This window comes from Rhipicephalus microplus, chromosome 5 (assembly GCF_043290135.1).
Source record: "Rhipicephalus microplus isolate Deutch F79 chromosome 5, USDA_Rmic, whole genome shotgun sequence".
NCBI classification, from domain to species: domain Eukaryota; kingdom Metazoa; phylum Arthropoda; class Arachnida; order Ixodida; family Ixodidae; genus Rhipicephalus; species Rhipicephalus microplus.
Genome location: NC_134704.1, coordinates 124,673,239 through 124,696,340, shown reverse-complemented (window position 1 = coordinate 124,696,340; position 23,102 = coordinate 124,673,239). Strand labels below are relative to the sequence as shown.

The following is a 23,102-nucleotide window of genomic DNA, read 5'->3' as shown; positions in this document are numbered from 1 at the left end:
GGAGGTCAGGGTGGTGTCGACCCCCATTGTGCGCTGGCGGTTGGAGGGGTGTTAACCTCCCTCTTGAAATTTCTCTTTAAGATGTCATACAGGTTAAGTTTAGCACATTAAACAATTCTATTGCCGGATTTTTAGTGTGCACCGACATTCTGTGCCCCTCGTAGGTGTGACACTACTAAAATCGTGACATCTGCCCTGTTGTCGATCTGCATGTTCGTGTTTAAATTTGATTTCAAGGCATGATTTCAATTTTTATGTAATAATAAAATGTACATTTATTACATTTATAAAAATAAAATGGTCGCTATTGCACGATGGGTGTCCCCGCTTCTGATTTTTCTGGATTTGTGCCATTGCTCCTGCTTATAGCTTATAAAGACTGTGGTATTGCAAGTGTGCATTGTTTGCTTTTATTACCTGGGTTTGCTTTCTATATGAATAAGTGTCTCACGTACATGTGTTTTTTTGTAAGGCCAAGGTGCTCATAGCTATGTTGTCTGTGTACAGGTTGTGAAGGGTTCTGAAATTCTTGAAGTCCTGCACGGTGTTCCTGACATCAGCGAGTATCTGTTCTCCCTCTACCGTTGCCAATATGCGGTCTTCTTTAAGAAGCTAGGTGAGCTGATCCTTCAGTTTGCTCTTTCTAGTATATTCCTTTGCGCCATGTGTTATGCGTTGTCAATATGCGGTCTTCTTTAAGAAGCTAGGTGAGCTGATCCTTCAGTTTGCTCTTTCTAGTATATTCCTTTGCGCCATGTGTTATGAGCAACTGTCTGTTAATGTGTACATGTTTCATAATTTTATGCCAACGTTTTGGAGACTACATTGGCAGCAAGTAGAAAGGATAGAAGTTATAGTGCATTTTGTAGCAATCAAATTGAACGACTGCATAAATAATTATTTAATTATTAATCACTCAGCCTAGCTACATTTATTCGTAAACTGAATAAAAGGAAAGCTGTTTTTAGGCATGAAAACGGCTTTCAAAATGATGAAGGTGCTGCTTAGGTTATTTATGCGTAAAAAGAAAAAAAAACGCTTGAGCTTGGTGGAACAGGAATGGGCATACACGGGCGCTAAATGCATGGCTAGAATTATTCTTTCGCTTTCTAAATTTTGGAATTTTTTTGCTGGTAATTGTACAGCCATCTGTCGGTTAGACACACATGGTGACCAGCACATTTCAAAGGTTCAAAGGATCACACACACACATGACGCCATGTACACAATCTACAAATTTATCACGGTGCTTCAAGTCAACATAGGGGTTCTGCTTCTTTGAAACTCACGTTGTCCAGTTGTCCTACATTGTGCTCCGGCTAAGCAGTGATCATAATCCGCCCCACCTTAATGAAATGGCAGATTGGGTGTGTTGGTGATTCATGAATACTTGAAATACGAATGGGTAATGTAGACGGCTACTAAGTAGTAATGAGTCATAACAGACAATAATGCTAGGGAAAGTACAGTAGACTCTCAGTAAACGGAACCTGAAGGGACCGGAAAATTATGTTTCATTTAACAGGCGTTCTGTTTACTGAAGCCCAAACTCCATAAGCGCGAAAATGCACGCGACAGCGACGAGCGACGCTATGAGCGACGAAACAGGGCGTTCGCGCGACGTGTCGCGTGCTCGTTTTCGCGCGATCGCTCGGTTCTCCAGATTTGGAAACCGTCGCTCATCGCCCGGAAGTGCTGGGCTCAAGCAGCCAATAGCGAAAAACCGGAAAAGACGAAGACTACATAGGTGCACGTGACCCTGCCCGAGTCACGTATGCGCAACAAGAAATAACGCTATGTTTATTACGCATGCGCATATAAAAAATGCTGCAAGGCAATAATAAACACTTTCCGTTCCATTACACAACAATATATCTTATTTTTTAATTGGAAACCGCTCGCTACGCGGTTTTCTTGGTGCGAGTTGACGGCCTCATGCCAGCAACAGTGGAATTCGCTCGCCGAAGCCGTCGCGTGAATGAGGTTTGCCTGCGCTAGCGACTGATCGCGCGACGCCGGTCTACGTCGCGTCGCTCGTCGCTGTCGCGTGCATTTTCGCGCTTATGGAGTTTGGGCTTGAGAGGTGAACATGGGTGCAGAATACAAGTCCGAAACCAGGCATTGTAGAGGCAATAGTTCCGTTTAAGCAGTAATTCCATTTAACAGATTTCCGTTTACTGAGAGTCTACTGTATAGGGAATGTTATTAGAAGTAATCTTAATTTAAATGTGAAGAAAAGTGGATGAAAAGGTAACTTGCCACCGTCAGGATACGAACCTGCGACCTTCGAATAACGCCGGATCTGAACCTGTGACCTTCTAATAACGTTTTTGAAGATTGCAGGTTCGCACTGCCGCTGCCAAGTTATCTCTTCGTCCACTTTTCTTTATTCACATTTACATTGCAAATACTTGTAATAACATTCACTATACAGTTGAATCTCATTAATTTGAACACGCCCAATTCAAACTTCCTGTTATTTCGAACTCGCGCTGTGGTCCCATCAGAGCTATGTGTATTTCAATTGGCGAAAACGCCCTGTAATTTGAATGCGCTAGCACTTGCTACAGTTAATTCGAACATACCGCGCTCTGATAATGCTCTCAGCCCCACGCCGAATCCCTCGGTGGCACTTCTGACACCTCAATGCTGCGTGCGAAGGAGGAAAAGAACAAAAGGAAAGAAAAGGCTGTAGCGGATTGTTGGCTCTCTCTTAATGCCGATCTGCGACGGGCCGGTGCCACGCTTCCCCCTTTCTCGTCCCTGCCTCGTGGAGACCCTTGTCCTTTCAATGCCGCCCGCAAAGAGAGAGAGAGAAAAAAAAAACAAGCTTCCGCGGAGTGTTGGTTCTTTCACAAATACCGATCTGCTTCTCTCCTTGTGGAGACACTCCTCCTTTCTGGTCATGTGCTGGCCACGCAAGGCTACGGCGCATAGGGTAGCAGTGGAGACGCAGTCGTTGCCGTCGTCTTTAAAGGGTGTTGGCGCTGGACATTGCCGCGTGCTACTTCTCTTGCCAGGAGAATGCTGAAGCCGAAGTAGAAATGCTTTGCAAACTGCATGCGAAATTGATTGGACTGCAAGGCAAATGTGTGCAGACGCCCATCACCGATTACTTCAATTACAGTAAAACCTCGTTATAACAAAGTGGGTGTTGTGACTCCGGGTTCTGCGGGTCTCAGTTTGGTAGCGGGCCCCTGTCTTAGGACCCATCATCGAACAAGTCTGATGAGGCGCTCGTAAAAACGACAATTTATATACATGATTAGTAACTGAGAATTAGAAAAGGGAATGAGAAGTCAAAAACTGTACATGAGAACTGTTGAACTGTAGAACTTTAGAGATCAGAATACACGAAAGTCTTCAGCTTATATAGCGCCTCGTTGCCAACCCTGGGCACATTGTCCGTGGCTTCCGCCAATAGGGCTCTCCATAGTCTAGGTGCTCCACCCACGAAGGAGGGGAAAGACACCACACAATGCATGTGGAGAGGGCACAGTCTACGCCATGCCCAAATATGGTCACAAACGCACTGCACCGACGTTTTCGCACACGTCACCAAGTTTCGCGCACGTCCGATGATCTTGGTTTCCAAGATTCTTCTAGCAGCTGGGTGAGGTTCGAAAAACCGGCTGTCAGTACACGTGGCAAACTTGCCTGACTGTTTGGGTAGGACAATATAGCGGTGGGCCAGCATATCGTCAAAATATGCCACCCCATTCAGCCGCTCCCATGGAGTAAGGGGGGGGGGAGGAGGAGTAGTCAACTAATCCCTTATCGCCGAGGCGGGCTCCGGCAAGGGCTGCAGCAGGTAATGCATTATTCTTTTCTTCACCCCCACATTCCATTCCTGGTTGTTTGCTAGAAGCTGTGGCTTAGCTACACAGATCCCGGGGCTCTGCTTGTCCTCGCAAGATGCAGCCACAACCAATTTGGCTTTAGCTTGCAGCCTGAACTGCAAATACCATGCTGGTTCCGAAATTTCCAAATCCTCGGTGACCTCGAAAACGACCCAGCTGCCTCCTTGTCTGCCTCGAAAGCTTTGCTTGCAGCAAACACAATGGCCTTTTTTGAGTTGAGCCCACAATGGCCTCTCTTGGCTCGTGCGTTTTCTCTGCGCGAACCAGTCCCGAACCCCTCGTTCAGGTTTCGCCGAGAGGAAATTAATCCGTCTTGACGGCACACCCTTGCTTGGAATGCGTCGAAATATTTCGTCCCGTTCACATAGGCCGAAAAACTTCAATAATGATGACGGTCGTAACATGGGATATAACGAGCTGATGGATATAACGAAGCAATTGCCATTCTCCTTGAAGTTCCCATAGACGCCCATATATTTAACACCTCGTTTTAATGAAGCGAAAATTTCCCCACAATGGATATAACGAACCGTTCCTCTTTTGCAATGAGCATTTATTGATCATTTTGGTCAATTCTCAATATCTTGTAGCGTGCGACGGTTTACGTCTCATCACGGCCGCGGTAATCCAAAACTCACGCCTTGCGCTTCCCGGGAGCCGCTTGCCAACATGCCTACAGGGGCGAGTCTCCCCGCTTCCCTTCTCCTCTGGAACCGATGGACTCGACCGCACGTCAGCCGGCCTCCCCTCTCCTGTAGAACCCGCCCGCGCATCTGACCTCCTTGTCCCCTTCAGCCCGGCGCAGTGCCCTCGCGTGCCGCCAGAGCGGCGGAGATTGTGGCTTTCTTCTTTGTCGTTCGCTGTGGAAGAGCTACACCACCTCCATCAGTTTCTGCCGTTAGACACTAGATGGACAACGGCAGCGGCAAACATAAGCGCAAAAATATAACAATCAAGCAGAAGTTGGCAATGCTGAAGGCCCTTGAGTCTGGCATCAAGCAAAAAAAAAGTGGCAGAAAATTTCGACGATGTGTGGGTGCCGCGGGCGACCAGGCCTAGACGTTGTGGGATGCTCTATTTGACGCTGGCTTTGTGCTCGACTGCAACACTTTCTGCACCTACGTTGATGCCGATGCTGACGCGGTGACAACGGAAGAGTTGTCAGATGTTGAAATTGTGCCCGCAGTTACAGGTGTGCATGACAGCAGTGACGTATGTGTCGACACTCTGGAGCCTAATGTTGGCGAACCCAACGTACCGATGCCCACGCAAGCGCTGGATGGGACAGACCTGTTGTGCCGCTTCTTTGTCGCTTACGATGACGGCGAGGACGGACTCGAAGTAGCTGCTGCAGCTGAAAAAGCAGTCATCCGTGTGAGGAAGAGTCGGCAAAAGTTTATTAAGGACTCTTTTTCTTCGAAGTGATCTGTCAGCTGGTATGCTGAATTTGGCGGAAATAAAGTGCTTTGTTTTTATTATTTTGCTAGTTCTTGCCTTCTGACGGCCATTTTAATCTGCGCGGAGGGCAGCTGTGATATTCGTTGGCGAGTACATTCTCTCTTGCTGGCTAATTGTCGGTAAAAATGGATATTGGCTACAACAAACTAATGGTTATAACAAAGTAATTACGACTTCCCCTTCAACTTCGTTATAATGAGGTTTGACTGTAATGACAGATGTCCTGTGATTTGTGAATAAATGTAAGCCTTCTGAAACTTCCCCCTTGTGTGTCAGCTCAATGTGCATGCACCTTTGCATGGTGAGCCCTCCGTTCATTTAGCTTTTATAAATTCGAATTCGTTTTATTCGAACAAAATCATAATTTACATATGTATCAGCGAACATTAAGGTTTGCTCATTGGGTTAGCTTCAATCAATTAACTTGAATTAGTATGAACCAGTAGGAAAAAACCAGATGGACGTTAGACAGGGCTGCTAGGTTTAAGTCAGGTATGTGAAAAACATTTAGATGAGTGACAGTTAAAAAAAACGGGTGCAAAGTGCTGTAACTATCCTCGTCGTGCTAAAAAATGTGCATGTTTGCTTGTTGTGGGCATTGGCGCGACAGCTAAGCCGTTTCGATGAGGTCTCGGTGCACGATAGCTCAGGCACCCTGTATACACTGCAATGCTTTAGTCCTGTTTGTCTGTAAATGCAGCCTTTGTAAAGACTTTAGCATGTTTTTTGTTGCAAAAACTGCTCTCACTCCTCTCGTTGTGTGTGCGCTGCAGCTCACGTGGAACAGCTGCTCCAGCGTGACCGGCTGTGGGCTCCACACGTGCGCTTCTACGTGCGCGAAATGCGCATCCTGGCCTACTCCCAGCTGCTAGAGTCCTACCGTAGCCTGACGCTGCAGTACATGGCCAATGCTTTTGGCGTAACCGTCGCCTTCATCGATCAGTGAGTACACGTGTTTTGTCGCCCATGCCGCAGTGACATGAAATCAAAGTACTGCACTAGCATAGAAAATGGAGCAAAGTTTAGTCACTCAAATCTCTTGAACGGAAGTGCTGCTTAATAGGAATAACTGCCTCCGATGGGGCTGTATTCGGCACCCCTGTTCTACTCTTTGTAGACAGAACCCCTGTTAAGGGGGGAAGCTGCACTTGAAAAGCGACTTTTTCATTTATGGATAGATCTGAACAGTTTCACAGTTTCACAGTTGGAATTTTCATAGTTTGTGTATTTTGATGTGCAGATTCCAAAAATGTAATTACTTTTGTGATAGGGCTAGTAGTTCCCAATATGCTGTGCTATCATTGCATAAGCTGGGTCCTTTGTTTGGAGCAAAATTAGCGTCTAATCAGAAAGCCCAAAAATGGTGGTTATAGTATTGAAACAATGCAGGATGTTCAAGGATAGCGAGATGCTATAAATCAATTTACTTGGTGAATTTTAACAAGAGTTAGAGGTCATCAATGTTTATCGAAAATAAAGCCATTGTCACATATCATATATGTGACCCATTTAAAAAATTTTGTGAAATGTATATTTTTCTGAAAATAGGCATATTGCTTACTGCATGCATTTATCTTTCTGGCAAAACAAAAATTATGCTAATAGCTCGAGGCGTGTTTCAACGCGCTCTTCTTTGTTTCCGATAGCATCGGCGCGGTCATAGTCCACAGAGCGTACGCTAACCCGTTTCGCGCTCTCCTCTGTTGACGATAACATCAGTACTCGTGCGACCAGCGTCCACGCCGCGCATGCACGAGGAATTGTCTACGGCCACGTCGACGTTATCAGACGATGTCGGAGCTTGCTCCCGCGATGCAGTAGCAGCACCAAGGGGGCTTTCTACCCCGGCCTTTCTTCCGTGAACTGCCAAAATGATGCTTCGACCGGAACTTTTTCGCACCGCTGGGCATAGCAAACCACACCAAAATATTCTAACACACTGACTGCACGAACACATTAGCGATAAGACACCATCGCAAGAGCGATACCTTTTCAAAATGGCGGCTGACACTGCCATCAAGTTTTCATGGCCAATCGAGAAACGCCATTTTGGTCACGTGCGTCAGGCAACCAAGGGAGTCACGCAAGGCGTGTGGTTTTGCTTTGCTTTTTTTTGCTTCCGCGTGGGGCACATGGTTGCTTACTGAAAACAAGAGAAAAGGTGGAAATGCGACCTTTCAAACTAGACCAAAATGGCGCTGGTGGAGCGCGGAGTTCGCGTGCTGTCGGCGGTTGAAGTAAGGCTAGTTTAGACTTGAATTTAAAGGTTCGCTTGCGCATAGTTGCTCTTTTTATCTCTTATAACTCCAGAAATAAATGGAATTTCGAAGCCAAAATTTGCTGATAGATGCAGAAGGGCCTCGGGAACGCGAAAACGGTGAGAAAGAAAATGCAATTTTTTGGCCGATTTCCAACATTTAAGTGCCGCGTCCCCCCTTAAAATGGAACGTGTTTTCCTGGTTCCTTTGGGTTTTGTTTAATGAGTGTCTGCTGTACATGTAATGGTTATGGGGTGCCCTTCTCAAAACTCATTCTTCAGTGTGCCCTGTGCTGCTGGCCTTTTGACTCTTCTTGTACTGTGCCGTTGGGAAAATAGCTTTTTTTCTTGTAGATTGTACTCGGATCTTTTTGCTAAAGGAACTACTTCACTTAGTATACTATGTAGCTCAGCAATGAAGAGCAGAATGAATGAACATTCATGCATATTGAATGAACATGAATGAACATTCATGCTCTGGTAGTTACGACTGATTTCAGAACATTAGTTCGTAGTACTGAGGCGTTGTTAATATAACGTGGAACTAAATTAACGCTCGTTTTTCTGAAAAGTTTGGTATTCCGAAGTATGTAGTAGTGAAATAATTTTACATTGAAACTATTAGCAGTCAGCATGGCATTTTTAATAGTTCGTTCTACCAAAATTTCATTGTACTTGGAATTTAGGAGCATGTTAAAGAACCCCAGATGGTGGAATTTTTCGGAGCCCTCCACTACAGGGCTCCTCATAACCATATCAGTGTTTAGGTGTGCGAAACGCGAGCATTTGTTAGTGCCCCAGAATTCAGCTTTTATTTTTATTATTATTAGTAGTATTTTTTGATTGCATGAAATGTGCCCGCACTAGGACTGCCGTCACATAGTAACATTTGCCACTTGCAGGGAGTTGGCTCGGTACATTGCCGCTGGGCGACTGCACTGCAAGATTGACAAGGTCGGCGAAGTGGTCGAGACCAATCGGCCAGACAGCAAGAATTACCAGTATCAGGTGAGATTGATTTGCCTTGCATCACCGTGCACCTTGTAAGGGGGCACTAAAGGGAAATTAATACTGGCTGATTAGTAATTTGAAAACTTTGTATTTGTTGGATTATACCAAAACATATTGACTGCTGCAACATAAAATGGCTAAGGTCAAGATTAAAAGAAAAAGTCTGTGCCAAAGCCATAGTGTCATCGTAATTGTGATGTCAGAAATATCAAAGCATATTTAACCTCATTGACGTTAACCATTGATGTTAAGTCAAAGCTTTCAATCTTACTCAGTTTAGTACGTGGCCCTCTTAGACTACAATGCAGTCTATACTGATCGAGAAGTAATTCTCTGGGTGTAAATTGGCACAGTCGAAATCCGTGATTTCATGACATGTTGGTAATAGTGGTCTCGGGAGATGGTAGATGTGTAAGTCAGTGAGCTTCATCGATTTACACGTCCCGAACGGCTCCGGACGCCGGTGGTGCATTCGTTTTTTCTCGGGGACCAGCTGGAAGCTCCGCCCACTGGTCCGGGATCGCTCGGACGCATGTTCGTTTTTCGCGTGCCTGGCGGCCTGCGGGCGGCTTGGGACCGTCCAAACAATTTTTTTCGGGCAGCTGGCAGATGACAGCGCAGTGCGCATGCTGTGCGGCCATCTTAAGTTAGACACGGGAAATTTTCGATGCGCTCTTGTTCTCTCTTTGCTTTTCTGTCCGCTTCTCGCATGTTTCTAGATTTCGCATTTTTAGGGCACCCAGTTCTTGTCATCGGTGTTCTGAGCCACGTCGAGCATGTGCGTATTCCCGAAGGTCGGGCAAACACGCGCTATGCTTGCTGGGAGAAACAGCGGTGGAACGACCGCGCCTGTCTACGATGCGCATGCGCTCGAGTAGTTCACTTACAGTAAGTTGCATCACAACAGAAATAGGTATAATTCACTACCTAACTGCTGTTTTGGTTGCAAATGGGTCAGTGTTGTGGCCTGTGTTTCAGCTATGAAGGGAGCAGACGGCATAGCCAGGCATAGCAGATGCCACAGCGGATGCATTCAGCATCAAGAGCGCAGATGGCCCGAGGCCGCTCGGGATGGCTCTTAAACATTTAGATCACGTGCATGTGACGTAGCCACCTTTGAGCCGAGGCGTTCGCGGGCCGTCCGCGAGTGATCCGGGACTTGGTAAATCGATGAAGCTCACTACTACAACGAACAGTGTACCCTTAAAGGGCCTCTAATCCGCCCAGAGGTCTAAATATGGGTGTGGTGTTGTAGCTATGTACGAGTCTACCATAAACACACATCCGTGAGAGTTCCTTGAAATGGTGCTATACTAGCGAAGTTATGCGCGTTTAATGATCGAAACGCATCAATCGCTCATTTTGCTCTTTCCTTTGCCACTGTTCGTTCGTTGGCTGGTTTCCTCTCTCAAAGCCGCTTTGCCCTTTACGCCGAATGCCCCTCCCAATCTCACATGTGACATCCGTCGTCTCTAATGCGCTCGATCCGGCTACCGTGACTTTGTCAACGGCGCACTCCTCGGTTGCTTACTGTTGTTGCCATATTGGCCTGTGCTTGTAGGAATCATGATGGTGTGGGCACTGTCAATATGCTAGCAATTTGGCACTTGTGTTATGGGCCGCAGTTGCCACTTTGCAAGCATGCGCCCATGGTTAAGATAACGGAAAACTGCAAGAAGCATTCAATAAAACTTGAAAATGGACAAGTTTGTTCACACTTCAAAGTAAACTGGTGTATGCAACTAAAGACAGGGACACACACAATGTCCCTGCTCCTGTTGTGGCTGGCCCTGTTCCTTCTTTTTTGTGTCTGTGTCTTTATTTACGCACACTAGTTTACCTTGAAGCAAGAAGCGTAGGCAGCTGCTTGAGCTTGTAGACTAACCAAAAGTTGTAAGTTATTGTTCAGCCAATCGCTGCATGAGTTGCCAATACCATTGCAGATCCAACTGATTCGGCGATTTGGGCAAGTAGGTATACTAATTGGTGTCATCGGTTTCTTGTTCTTTGTCTGCGCCGAACTGCATGTTAACCCGGGAGGCACAGATCCAACATGTCAACGTTGCACACGTCACCGCGTAAGCCAGAAAGTGCTGGAGAGAAGAGATTGCTTCGTGGAATTTTCGGGGTGCCCATAGCAAACTAGGGAACTTTTTTAGTATTCCCAGCTCTCGGTTTCCAACTCTTCTATGGCTCAACTAGCTGAAGATACTTCATGGAAATCGAGCTTGTATAGGCAAGTCCTTAACAAGGCTTGCAATCCAGGCAGGTTCGGAAGTGATGTAAAGGCTCCAAAGGACTCTAAAGGCTTATAACGATTCATGTCAAAGTGAAAGGCCAATGTTTGAGAACATCTAAAATGTCAGTATTATGAACATCAGTGCTCTACTAATTGAGAATCCAATGTGAATGTAAGGTATGTGACATCAGTGGGACATTTGGAATGGGACCGATGATGTCAAGAATCTATATTACAATTAATCATTAGTACTCAAACCACCTATAAGACAGATAATATTCCATGCACTACAAGTTGTAGTAAAGCGCTTCTCCTTGCTTTACGAAGAATGCAACTTGGCGTTACCATGGGGAGTGACGCAAGTTGTTCGAAAATTCAGTTTTCGCCGGGCTGGAATCCGTTCATACCGTTGTGTTTCAGTGGTAGTTATTGTTTGCGAAGTTGCATCTTAGCAATAGTTTCATTATCGCGAATTGCTGCACAGGTTTTGCTGGCCCCCAACACTCGCTTTAACTCCGATTTAGAGAACATGCCGCGTCCGTGTAATACCTGCTGCTACAACGAAATAACGATTTTCCGATGGTGCCATGGAGGAAACTCCTATGCTTGAAGCGTGTTCAGTGCTGCACTTCTGTGAATGTGAGATGGGCATTAGCAGCGTAACCTTTTAAGCGTAACCTAAGCTAGTCGCGCAACCCGCCCTTCAAAGTACGGCTTGTCCATAGTGCTCTTTCACCAGTCTTGTCGGGACGCTGTGTGCTTGCATTAGAGACATGGAACATTAAAGAACAGATTTCAAGATTTTAAAAAGCAAAACTGCATTAATAGGAAGGGTTACATATCATTCTCATGGCTGGTTTTCTGACCGCCCCTCAGAGCCAATTGAGGTGTCGGGCACCTTGGGTGTCATTACTCAGTCTGAAAGCACATTGGTCCTACGTGGATCACACACGTGAAGGCTGCGCACTTACATTCCATGGTATACATGCATTGATCGTGTTGCATTTCAAGGCCACGGCTCACCAGAGGCATAAAAGAAAGGCTCAGCGAACGGTGCAAGCGTACGGAGCAATCATATTCCACCTCTGAAGGCCAGATCGCATGCAGCTTCCAAAGGGGACAAAACGGTGTCCGAGTATCAAGCACTTCCCCGGAAAACATCTCATTGTAATATAAGCAGCAGCGGCCAGCAAAAGGAACGAGCCTAGCAAGAAGTATTTTTGCCTGTGTTTCTGGTAGAGGCACAATTTTGCCAGATAACGCAAGGTGCTTGTGTAGCTACCACTAATGGCATCTCTGGGAGTGGTTCTGTCACAAGTCCTTGAGAGGCAGGCAGTTTGAATTCGGTTAGCAGTGTGCGAACCGACCACTCAAGTGAGATTTTCTTTCAAGACATTAAGCGCTTTCTTGGCATGAAACAAGCGCTGCGCGGTTTCTGGAATGGCATTTCAAGAGTGAACGCTAAATTGCATTTTGCCTTTAGTATCCACTTAAAACGACACCAGGGAGCATAACGATTTTTCACGTATTAGTAAAGTACGCTTTCACAATCCCGAAAACACCACTCTTACTGCGACATGGCGCTCGGTAAGTGAGAAAACACGCAAAAAGGAACTATGGGGGGAGATGCCTGTAGGCGAAAGACACTTCTGCCGGGTTTATTGGCGCAGTGTGCTAAGCTGTCCAAAACATAGCGTTCGAATCAGTCACAAGCAAACCGTCCACGCTCACTGCTTGTTCACATCACTTCGTCGTCGTCCTCCATGCACCGCGCGAGCGCGATTTCCAGCATCCTCTGCGGCCAACAATATCACTTGCTCAGTTCTAGAGGACAAAGAAGTTGATCTGGCCTCGTGCGTTCTGTACCGTCTGCCAGTTTGACATTGCATGCTCTGACGTGAATATCATTAGTCTTTAAGGTTTCAAACCCTCTAGCTAATTTCTGAAACGTAAGAGGCACTTTGTTATCTCTAATTATGACAATGTCACCACGCACTAAAGTGTTTCCTAGCTTTTGGGACCTGCTGTGCACGCTTCTTAGTGTCAGTAGGTATTCCTTCTGCCAGTGTTGCCAAAAGTCATTTAGTTTTTGTTTACGTTTCCAGGCGTCCAGGGTCTCTGTGCAGCCTTCTGAGTTATCGCTAACTTGTGCTTGCTGAATGGCCTCACGGCCATTCAGCAAGCAAAGAATGGCCGTGAGGCCACCTGACAAAAAGTGTGAAGGAGTGGGTACTTCTGCTTCGGCAGTATCATTAGAAATGTATGTCAGTGACCTTGAATTTATCACTCCTAGACTTCATTCAATAGAGTGTCAAGCTGCTCAAAGCTGAAGCATCTTTTACCACAGTTTTTCTGAGGCAGTTTTTAACCGTTCGAAGCATTTGCTCCCAAGAGCCTCCCCACCCTGAAGCGAGCTCAGCAATGAATTTCCACGTGATATTACCGTATAAACCGGAATATAAGTCGAAATATTTTCAATAAAACAATAAGCTAAAGTCGCCCCTCGTCTTATATAGCGGTAACTAGCCAAAAGTGTGCCGCTGCCTGGCAACATGTGGCTTGCATGGGCTTGAGAAGCCGGACGCAGCCATATCTGCATTCAAATCCGCATCCAAATCTAATCGCAGGCAGGTTTTTTTCTCTCGCTCTGTCTGTTTTCTTTGTGTTCGTGATTTGCTTCCAATCTGTTCTGAGTTTTCGCTGCGCTAGACATTGCGCTGCATTTTTAGTAACCTTTTTTTTTTTTTTTTCGTTCACTGAATGTGAGTAGCTGTACAAGCAGGCAGTACTCTGCTGCGTTTAAACTAGATGTTTTGAGTTCGCAAAAGCGAACGGGGATATGGCTGCTCAGCGCCGCTTTGGTGTATCGGAAAAAAGCGTGCACTATTGGAGGGCGCAGAAAGGGAAGCTGCAGATCTGCAATCCTCAAAAATGTCGTTTCGTGGACGAAGTGCCGTTCATCCGCAGCTGGAGGATAAGCTAGCAAACTTTGTGCGGGAAGTTCGTGCGCGCTCGCTGCCAGTGACCATGGTTACCATTCGCAAGAAAGCCATGAAACTCGCTCGAGAAGCTGGTCTCACGAGAGAAGAGTTCGTGCGCCAAGCTTTTGGGTGCGTCAATTTATGCGACGCAAAGGATTTTCTCTCCGGCGGCGCACATCCATCTGTCAAAAGTTGCCGGAGGAGTTCGAGGACAAGCTTATAAACTTTCAGCACTTCGTGAACCGGCTTTGGGAGCAGAACGACTACATGATGGGGCAGATTGGCAACGTCGATGAGACCCCCGTGTGGTTTGACATGCCTTTGTCGACCATGAACATGCAGCGTGGCGCCAAGGATGTGAAGCTGTTGTCCGCTTGCAACGAGCACTCGTGCTTCACCGTCATGCTGGCATGCACAGCAAATGTTAGAAAGCTTTCGCCCTTCATCAATGCAAGACAATGCCAAAGGAAGTGTTCCCGCCCGGTGTTGTCGTTCGCGCCAAGAAAAAGGGATACATGGATGAAGCCATGATGCTCGAATGGATACGAGTGGTGTGGAACCGTCGGCCAGGCGCACTGCTGCGTTTTCGCAGCATGCTGGTGTTGGATACGTTTCGTGGTCACTTACAGACGCTGTGAAATACGCACTCGGCGACGGGAAAACTGACCTCGCCGTGATACCAAGTGGTATGACGTCCACCCTCCAGCTGTTCGACATTGTGCTAAAAGCCGTTCAAGGGCCGAGTGCGGCTGGGGTACCAAGAGTGGATGTCCGGCGACAACCCAAAAACACCGACGGGCCGCATACAGAGGCCTCCGCTTGCGACTGTTTGTGGCTGGGTGCTTTCCGCCTGGGGTTCCTTGCCAGATTTCATGGTGAAAAAGGCTTTCAAGAAATGTCGCATCAGCAACTCGCTGGATGGCTAGGAAGACTACGCACTGTGGGAGGCGGCCAGCGACAAACTCTCGTCTTCAGATGACAGTGGTGCTTCGTCGGACGAATAGGAGCTGTTGCGATGGTGGTTGTGGGGAGCTCCGACGGTGAGGGTGCGGTGCGCCCAATTCGCAAATAGATGTGGTTCGGCAGTTTTGGGTTGTTTTTGTTTTTTTCTTTTTCGGTAACCTAAACTTGGGGGGGGGTCAACCTATATTCCCACTCGACCTATAGTCCGGTTTATACAGTACTTGACGCACAAAAGTTCTGTACCTGCTCGTCACGTAGAAGTCTGTACGACAGCTTGAGTTCCCGACTGGCTGCTTTAAACCTTAAAGCATTATCAGAATAAATGACACTCGGTAAGCCACGACGTGAAATAAAATGACGAAAAGCCAATAAAAAAGAATTCACACTGACAAGTTCCAAGTGAATTGCTCATACTACTGCACAGGTAAACACCACAATGAATGTTTTCACCGAACTGCCTTCCTTTACAAAAACTGGACCAGTGAAGTCTAGGCCCGTGACTTCAAGTGGGAGACACCTCGAGACTGTCGACAGGTAGCGGGGCCAAAGAAGCTGAAGCGGCTTTTAAACGAAACCTCGCACAAACATCGCACTGGCGAAGCACTCTCTTAATACATTGACGACCACGCATAATCGAAAACCTATCACGCAACTCTGCGAGTGTAACACCCACACCACTGTGCAGAAGACGTCGATGAGGTGTGTGCAGTGATGATCTGCTGGTAACAGTATGAGGCATTTGACATTTTCTGATGCATCAATGTTTTCTAGGGGAGTCTTGATTCTTGTGAGGCCCTTGTTATCCAAGAAATGGGGAAAGTCTCGTATGGCCAACGTCTTCTCGAAAGCTTTGTTCGAAGTTAAGGCCACAATCTCATATTCAAAACTTTGTGCTTGCAAAGTCCTTATCCACGTTTCTTCACTTTCAGCAATTTTTTCAGCTGATAGAGGACCTTCTCTTGTCTTAATAAATCTTGCTCGGCAGGTGTGAAAGAACCTCCTCACCCAAGCCGTGATTCGAGGGACCGTCTTCCAGTGACTGTGTTTAGTGACCCAAAACAGAGGGTCCAGCGTCCTGTTCTGGGCAACTAGAACCACGTTATCTGTTGGTTTTTTTTCGTCAGGAAATGTGTCAGCTGAGTTCTCAAACTTTTCATCTTGTTTGGATGATGGTGTATCCATAATTCCAATGGCTTCCATTTGCCAGTATATAACGGGAAGGAAAGTGCTTCCTTTTCCTATGTGTCTACTGTCAAAACACATATATGACTGCTGGTCTTCTTATGAACTTTCTCTGAGAACGCCAATGGTCCTTGAAGAGTCTATCCAAAGTTTGTGTTGATCGCTACCAGAGGTGGTTTTCGGTGTCCCATTTCACCTCACTTGCATTCAGCATAAGTTTGCATATCTGGTTGGAATCGATAAACAGGCTCGCTCCAGGTTCACCTGTGACCCTAGGGAAAACCACTGTGTCTGCTAGTGGCTTGCCTTCCGCAACGATTGAACGAAACAAGTGGTTGTCTTGGGGCCCTTCGATCATATCTTCGCAAATGAAGGGCACGACGATCGCTTCTATCTGCACTGAGGTATTCTCGTGCTGGCTGTGAAGTGCAATGCTCACTATTTTAGCCTGGCGAGCATGCTGTGGTCGACCGCTTCCAAACGTACTAGCCATTAGATCTAGAACCACATTGCCGCAATATAATTCCGATACTACGTTTGCTGTGTTAAGAAAAACATCAGCCGCGCAATAAGAAGTGTTCGATAGTTTCGAGTTCGTTGCAATAGGAGCGAAAAGGGGAGACTACCAAATTCGCTCTGTGCATGTAAAAATTTAGATTTGGAATTCTACAACGCATTCTAGTTATTACAACTTCAGCTCGTCTTGCTGCACATCATTTTCTGCTCCAGGGAACTGTAGGTGCAGAAAGTCCGGTGATGAATCGAGACTTGGAGTAAACACAGATAGTGCATACTTTCAGAACCTTGCCGCAGCAACAAATGCCATAACAGGAAGGAGAGAGACAACTGGACCTGACAGGGAAGCTTTCACCTAAGAGTCCGCAACTTCATTTGTGTCCCGGCGCCCAAATTAATCGCAGGACTCGCAAATGATGAGAAACAAGTAATCGCAATAATCTTAGAATATCCGAATCTGTTGAAGCAGGTAGTGCCGAACACAACGACAATGAATCTGTAACTATAGCCACAGAAGTTATAGTGAAAGTAATTTTAAGCATGGCTGATATAGCAGCTAAGAACTCGACCAAAGATATTTGGGTGTATTCAGGAAGCCTAACAGAAAATGACCAGTCTAGTTGTATAGAAAAAAAATTCTCATTTCGGTCTTTTTTTTCACACCGGGAAGCATCAGATGCTATCACAATTGTACAATCAATTTGAGTTAAGTGCTCTTGAAAAATGCCATTCAAAAGATTACTAGGTAGTAATTTCGCATTGTTAGGAAATGTATCGTCATAAGATATGGCTAATTCACTGAACCTGCCACTCATAGGCACTATATCATTAAGCCTTACCTGCAATGGGTCCAACAGCTTCTGGGTAACGATTACCTGAGGGGTATGAAAGCGAGGCCATGTTATATTAAAAAACAGAGCTGGATCACTGATAACTATATACTCTTCTCATCTTATCGGTGAGTCATAGACTCTTAAGAATGTTTGAATTGTTAACAATTTGAATCTAACAGGTAAAGAAGGAATTCGTGATATAGATTAGAGTTTGCTGCAAATTTGGGTAACCCCAGGCACCAGCAAAGTGTTTGGCGCTCAATTAGAACTAACGAACGTATCTTCCGTGCTGGTACTCCAGAAAATAAGGCACACGCAAACTCCAGTATAGGGCGTATGTACATCCGGTAAATCATTATTGAGGCATCTGTCCGCATGCCCCATCGACTGTTACTAATCCTTCTGAGTAGGCCTAACGCACGTGACGCTTTGGTCACTGTATGTTCAATATGCATCCGCCAGTGGAGCTTTCCATCATGAATGATTACAAGGTACTTGAGTTTTGGCACTTGGGGAATATCTGCTTGGTGGAATGAGAATGATATATTGTTTTGCAGGGAGAATGCTAGAACTGCACGTTTCTGTACATTAAGAGTCAAATGCTGTCTAGCCAAGCTTCCAAGGTAGATAAGTATTTTTGTAAAAGGGTATAAAGTTGTTGAATGCCATCCGCAGATCTCGGCTGCTTTTCCGATGGGGGCGGAAATGTTGTAGGCCTGTGTGCTCAGATTTCGGCGCACGTTAAAGAACCCCAGGTGGTCTAAATTTCTGGAGCCCTCCACTACGGCTTCTCTCATAATCATATGGTGGTTTTGGGACGTTAAGCTCCACATATCAATCAATGTCATCTGCAGATGCAAAGAATGCTATGTCATTCGCGTAAGCATACGTGTTCACTCTTTGATGATGAGGAATGAAGCTAAGCAAGATATTAAATAGTAGCGGGGACAAAACCGCTCCTTGGGGAATACCTCGTGTCTCTGAATTTTTCTGTTGATATTCCACCTTTTACACAGTAAAACTCCCTGTCCAGGAAGAACTCAGTCACGCAATAAAAAAGTCAGGCAAGCCAATCTCTCTCATCCTTCTTAGTAAAATTGGGTATTCGACACTATTGTTGGCATTAGAGATATCTAGTGTAACTAATGCTGTATACTGTTTCTTTCGCCGTGTTAGCTGGATTCTGCTCTCCAAATTAACGTGAGCACACCAGATAGACATTCCTGTTCTAAAACCAATTTGACAGGGACTTAATAATTTATTAACAGTAACAAATTTAGGGCATGTAATATAGTCTCTCAATCAATTTTACAAAATTGGATATTAATGAAATCGGTCGAATGTTGTCGAGAGTAGGTTGCTTTGTCTCATCTTTAAGTAGAGGGTATCACTTTAGCTACCTTCCACACAGATGGAATCCAAGAGAATTTTGGAGAATAATTTACGGTATCCAATAACACATTCCGAGCAACATTCAAGAAGATTTTCAGCATCTTCGTAGTGATATCATCAAAACCTGGTGCTGCCGCTGGTAAATGTGCTACAACTGACGAGAGGACAGATAACGATATATCTTCAGTATTTTCGACAGTTTCTTGCTTCACAAGAGGCGAATGAATGCAGGTAGAAAATCTAGCCTCCAAACCACTGGCAATTGCACCTAGTGAATCTTCTATTTCTTGGGTAGTATGCACTATTGATTCTGCATTTAAGGGACCTGGAATTGATTTGATAGATCTGAGATACGGGAACAGTATGCTTTTATAGTTTGATTTTGAAAGGAATTCAAAATGGCAAAGGTTATATTCATCTTTTGCTTTTGCGACAGTACGCTTGAAACTTGCTGCAATAAACTTGTATTTGTTCCAGTTACTAGGAGACTGATTATGCATGAGTTGCTTTCACGCTGCTTTCCGGCGTTTGTAGTCCCTCGAGCAGTCGTCATTCTACCAAATAATAGCTGTAGGCTGTTTTCCTTTTTTTTTTTTTTTTTGAGCTCCGACCTCTTACGAGCAGAGTCAAGAATATTGCAAACATTACCTGTGCTGCTTGGATTTTCAGCCAAAGATGTAAAAATTGTCCGCAAATCTATTTTAAACCTATTGTGATCAATAAACCAACGAATGAGACACTGTGCATTATACTGCAACCCCTGGATCTCAAATATCACGGGAATGTGGTCGCTGATCGAACTAGTGTCAATAGTCTCCCAGGACAACACTAGAAGTACTGGACCAGAAAACGTAAGATCTAGCACTGATCGGGACTGGCCCCGTAAAAATGTTAATGATCCAGTCTTGGTTAATGATCCAGTGTTGTTACAGGTGAAATTGTTCAATGCCACCCAGTCCCATAAAAGTTTTCCATTCTTGTGCATTCTTAATCCCCATGATATATGATGAGGATTCAAACCTCCAGCTAGCACAACCTTTTTCCCTCAGTTTAGAAGAACTGAATCTAGTGACTTAGTATTTAGCACACCGAAAGCAAAATATGCATTAACCAGAGAAAACATGTGACCTCCTGAAAGAATTAGTTTTACTGCTAATATTTCACATTCTGTAGACATTAGCTGAAAGGATAGCCTTGCTTTATGGCCGAATATATTAGACAAAAGAGTGAGTAAACCACCTTCTCTGGATGGACGATCTAACCGAAATGGTCGGTAATTACACAGACTAAAGAATTTATCTGGAGGTAACGAAGTTTCTTGTAATGTGATAACATCTGGATGAATCTGAGAAATTAAAACATTGAGGTCAGTAGAAGCAGCAAATATGGATTGACAGTTCCACTGCAGCACTCTCATCTATCTCCGTCCGGAGACAAAAGCACCATTGAGGCTACAGCCTCTTCCAAAATGTTAGCTCTACCCTTGACCTGAGGCAGAACTTTCTTTGATTTATAGTTAGTACAGGTATCGGAAACTTTTAGCGGAGGCCCCCTTCGTTTCTGTGCACGCGGGTCAACATCCACGCTTGCACATTCCTGTAAATCTGCATGGCAGATTTGTGAGTCTGATGAGCTGCCACTCTCTGCAGACAAGCTGGAACTAGGACCCTCATTCGAGGGTATCATCTGAACACTGTCTACTTATGAGGGAACATTTCCTTGGCTGTGACCCACTGTCGGAACACTACCCACTTGTGGCAATAGCCCCATTTGTGACGCTAATAACCCGCTAAGGCATTCGGGCACAGTCTCTACGACACGTTGCATCAGTTTTGCCATAGCTTTCTCGATCGATTCTGCGATCACTTGTAAAATATTCGCCTCAATCATTGCCTGGTGACGTGCAATTACGCTAGCATAACCAATGTTCTCTTTGGCTTTCGTTTATCGCTGAAATAGCCTCTCTGCAGCATCGCCTTTTGTTCATTATCTCTAAGACTTGTATCTCTTGGTTTCTAGCTGGGCATGTAGGGTTATCAGCCTTGTGTGGGTTATCAGCCTCCACACGGGCAGCACTTGAGAGGACTTGAGCAGAGCAGTCGTCCGGGGAGTGACCCTCACCACAAGAACAACAATGCAAAGTGCAGATTTGCAAGCTCCCATACTATGGCCATAGCGCCAGCAGTTACGACATTGTAATGGATGTAAGGCTACCGGGTCTACTCTAAAAATCAAAAGCCACATTCTGATTTCCAAAGGGCATGACATACCGGCAAATGTGGCTATCATCGACTCAGTGGGGATTTGTTGTTTATCTACTGTTCTGTTGCACCGGTGCATGGCTATCGCGCCAGCGGCGGAAAGCGTCTTGAGTGTCTCTTCTCAGCTTATAAAGTTATTATCTACATCGCGAACAATCCCCTTGGTGCATGTGAAGTGTGGTGGGATGAAAGGATTCACTTTCATCGATCCAAATGTCGAGCACTTCAGAAGATCATGCACACGAGCTTGGTCAGGCGATCAACAAATTATCCCACCTTTGCCAAACTGTTGAACGTCAGTAATGTGAAAATAGTGGTGCGTGGCCGACTGGAGCTCAGCTTGCACCGCTTTCGGGTTGGTAAGCCGAATGGATCCTCCATGCAGGGGCACTAGAGCTACAGGAATACTGTTTACACCACCGCAAAAGAACGTTTCAAGGGGCATTTGATCGGGTGGAAGAGAGGCCGACCAAGGCGAAAGCTGCACGTGGCCACCTCCTGGAGAATTCGTCGACATCAGCTCAGCTAGCAAAGCAAACTGTAATTGGTCTAACATCCTCTATTATTTAGATCCTTAGACGAAACCCCTGAGTGCTCACTCAGCTTTCGCAGAAGGCCGCTCGCCAGGACATGACGGAACTTCTTCTTGGGCTTCCGCCAGCTATGCTACTCAACTTCTTCTTCTCCTCGTAGACGTAGATGCGCGAGCACGATTTCCAACAATGGCACCTTGAAGTTCCCACACCAAACACCATAAACATCATAGATTTTGAAGTAGTCTACTGGATCCTATGTTGTTTCTAATTTTAAAATTGAAATAGGTTATCATCTGTAGGTGCCATAGGCGTAGCATATGAAGTTTCCAAAAATTTTATCGAGTCAATGTTATGAAAATCCAAAAAATACATTTTGAAATTTGTTACATCGCATGCGAAAATTTCGGAGCAAAATTGAAAAATGACACATCAATTTTTATTTCTTTTGATAATAAAGAACTTATGATAGTGAAACCCACGGTATTAGAGTTCTCAGAGCGCAGTTTGTCAATCTAAACCAAGTCATTGTTTTTCTTCAGGTCTCTAGAGCCAGGAAAACTGAATCACAAAAAAAAGAAGTTCTCTGGCCTAGAAAATTAAATTTTTATTCTAATGTAGCGAGGGCAGTGGACACAGACCCCCGTTTCACTAAGAAGGCATATTGTCCTTGTCTCGCTCTACTTTTTTCGCAGTCAACCTAGAAGTATATGAGTTTTTATTTCGCACCTGGGTATATTTGGTCAGAGTTAGGTATCAGTTTAAAAAGGTGATTTTCTTTTTCTTTGATGGTGTCAAAAGGCCATTGTACAATGCGGGGTCGGCGTAATATTGTGTCTTTTAACCTAGTTTCCTAATACAATATTTTTATGGGAGTTTTGCAAGGACTGAGCCCATTCGTCATAAAATGCAGGTACTTGCAAAACCTGGGAACATATAATCGAGGTTCCAGTGTATATATTGGGAACCTTACGCAAGAGACTGGAAAGTGCAGTGTGTAGGAATTGTGTGTGGTATAAGTTGTGAATGCATGACTTGCAGCGTGTGAAAACAGGCATCAATTTCCTCTTTCTTCTCTGCGCAGGCTTGCATCAAGCAAGGAGACATCTTGTTGAACAGGATACAGAAGCTGAGTCGCGTAATTAATATCTAAGCCCAACCCGCAGAGGCAAATAAATGCGTTTTTGATGTCCATGTTGACTTTGCAAATTTTTATGTACATGCACATTTTGAAATGTGTACAAACTCGTACACAGCCACACATTTTGATGGAATCTCGTAATTTTGCTGCTTTTGTCATGAAAACGTGCATTATGTCATGCCCTCGAGTCTCATTTGTGTGTAAGCCTGTTCATTGTTAGGTATGCGAGACCTGCACATTTCTCGGCAATTATGAATGGCTGGTAGTGCTGCAATTTCACCAGTATGTGGCCTTGCTGGAGAAGTGCAGTGCCGCGGCAATGATTTACATTCGAAATAGTTCATTCTATCTTTGAATGTTTATTTTATGTGTCTCGTCGATGGCAAACACGGTGCGTTTCACTTAAGAACACCTGTTGGCTGCAATATTCTTTGATAAACAATAGAATGTTACAAGTGACAGCAAAGTCGTAGGC

General features: G+C 45.2%; 1 protein-coding gene across 2 annotated transcripts in view; it reads left to right on the top strand.

The window, feature by feature from the left end:
* The window catches only part of LOC119174256 (26S proteasome non-ATPase regulatory subunit 6), a 63,269-nt gene extending 40,589 nt beyond the window's left edge, over positions 1-22,680 (top strand). For both annotated transcript variants that reach the window (XM_075895924.1, XM_075895923.1), the window contains exons 5-8: positions 508-616; positions 6,092-6,260; positions 8,478-8,583; positions 22,571-22,680. In XM_075895924.1, coding sequence (XP_075752039.1) covers positions 508-616; positions 6,092-6,260; positions 8,478-8,583; positions 22,571-22,639 — 453 coding nt within the window. In that variant the 3' untranslated portion in view covers positions 22,640-22,680. The remainder of the gene's footprint in view (positions 1-507; positions 617-6,091; positions 6,261-8,477; positions 8,584-22,570) is intronic.
* Positions 22,681-23,102: the final 422 nt, after the last annotated feature.